The sequence below is a fragment of the Trypanosoma equiperdum genome, assembly GCF_001457755.1.
Source record: "Trypanosoma equiperdum strain OVI genome assembly, contig: ctg_1463, whole genome shotgun sequence".
Lineage (NCBI taxonomy): Eukaryota > Euglenozoa > Kinetoplastea > Trypanosomatida > Trypanosomatidae > Trypanosoma > Trypanosoma equiperdum.
Window position 1 is genome coordinate 1 of NW_027123464.1, and position 1178 is coordinate 1178.

Genomic DNA, 1178 nt, shown 5'->3' on the forward strand with positions numbered 1-1178 from the left:
AATCATATTATAATAGCATTCATTTTTCATATTCTATCACTCTGATACCTTTTACCTATATGCTAGCATTACGCACATTGACAAAATTTTCATATTTTTATAACTTCGAGTTTTTAAAAGTTTGCACGTTTCATCAAAAAGTGTTAAAATATATCAGGGTAAAAAGAAATCCTTAAATTGCTAAAATTTTAAGATAGAAAACTCACAAAAGCAGCAGCGATCAAAGTAAAGTTCTTATTGACAATAAAACTGCAATCATTGCAAGCATTATTTTCCCATTTGCAGTTTCCAGTGCAATCTTTCTGTTGCTTATCTTTGCATTCTGAAGTTTTTTTGGTTCCTCCTGTTCCTGCTTGGGTGTCATGTTGTTCTGCTGCTGTCGTATTAAATTTGCAGTGGTTCCCTTCTTTGGAGTCACCGCCTTCCCATTTGCAAATCGGACTCTTTTTTCTGCATTCAGCTGATTTCGTTAATTCTTCGCATTGGTCGGCACTTTGAGGCAATGCTGTTCTACCGGCCACATTTGCTGCTTGCTTTGTGGCTGCCGCTGCCATCAATGCTATTGTGGTCATCGTTTTGTTTAATTGCTGGATGTTTTCCGCTAGCCGGAATGCTTTTTTGGCTGCTGCCTCGGCGGCGTCCATGGCATCGGCAGCGTCAAGCATTTTCCGTGCCCATTTGATTGCTAGGCTGCTGTCGGTCTGCGGGCCGTAGTAAACGCAGCACCCACCGTTGCTGCCGGCTACACCGTCGCAACCGTCATCGCCGTTGCCTATTGCCGCGCCGAGCATGTAAGTTTTTGTACTGTTGCTTCCCGACCCAGACGCCGCTGCTTGTAGCACCGCACTGACTGTTGCTCTTAGCGCCGCTGGCGTCGCTAGCTTAACTTTGCTGTGCTTCTTGCACGCATCGCACAACTCCTTCCATTGGGCTGCGGCGTTTTCCATGGTTGCCCATGTTATGGCGGTCCCCGAAACCGAAACGCTGCCGCACACTGCCGCCTGGTCTTGAGCGCTGTCTTTGCCACAGATGCAAAGGAAATCCGCTGCGATCGACTCTCCTGCGATTTTTCCCTTTGCTGCGCCGCTGCCCGATTTGCCGCAGGCGGTTACTCGATTTGCTATTGGTGTCGTCGCTGTGAATGCCGTGGTCCCGTCAGCAGCTGGCCCCACCGCTTG

At 47.7% G+C, this 1178-nt stretch overlaps 1 protein-coding gene across 1 annotated transcript; it reads right to left on the minus strand.

Moving 5' to 3' along the window:
- Nucleotides 1-188: 188 nt before the first annotated feature.
- TEOVI_000604600 (Trypanosomal VSG domain/Trypanosome variant surface glycoprotein C-terminal domain containing protein, putative) lies at nt 189-947 on the minus strand (the record flags this gene model as incomplete). The annotated part of the gene is made up of 1 exon (XM_067221564.1): nt 189-947. The coding sequence occupies one exon, from the start codon at nt 945-947 to the stop codon at nt 189-191; it is 759 nt and encodes a 252-aa protein (XP_067077665.1).
- Between the last annotated feature and the right edge of the window lie 231 nt (nt 948-1178).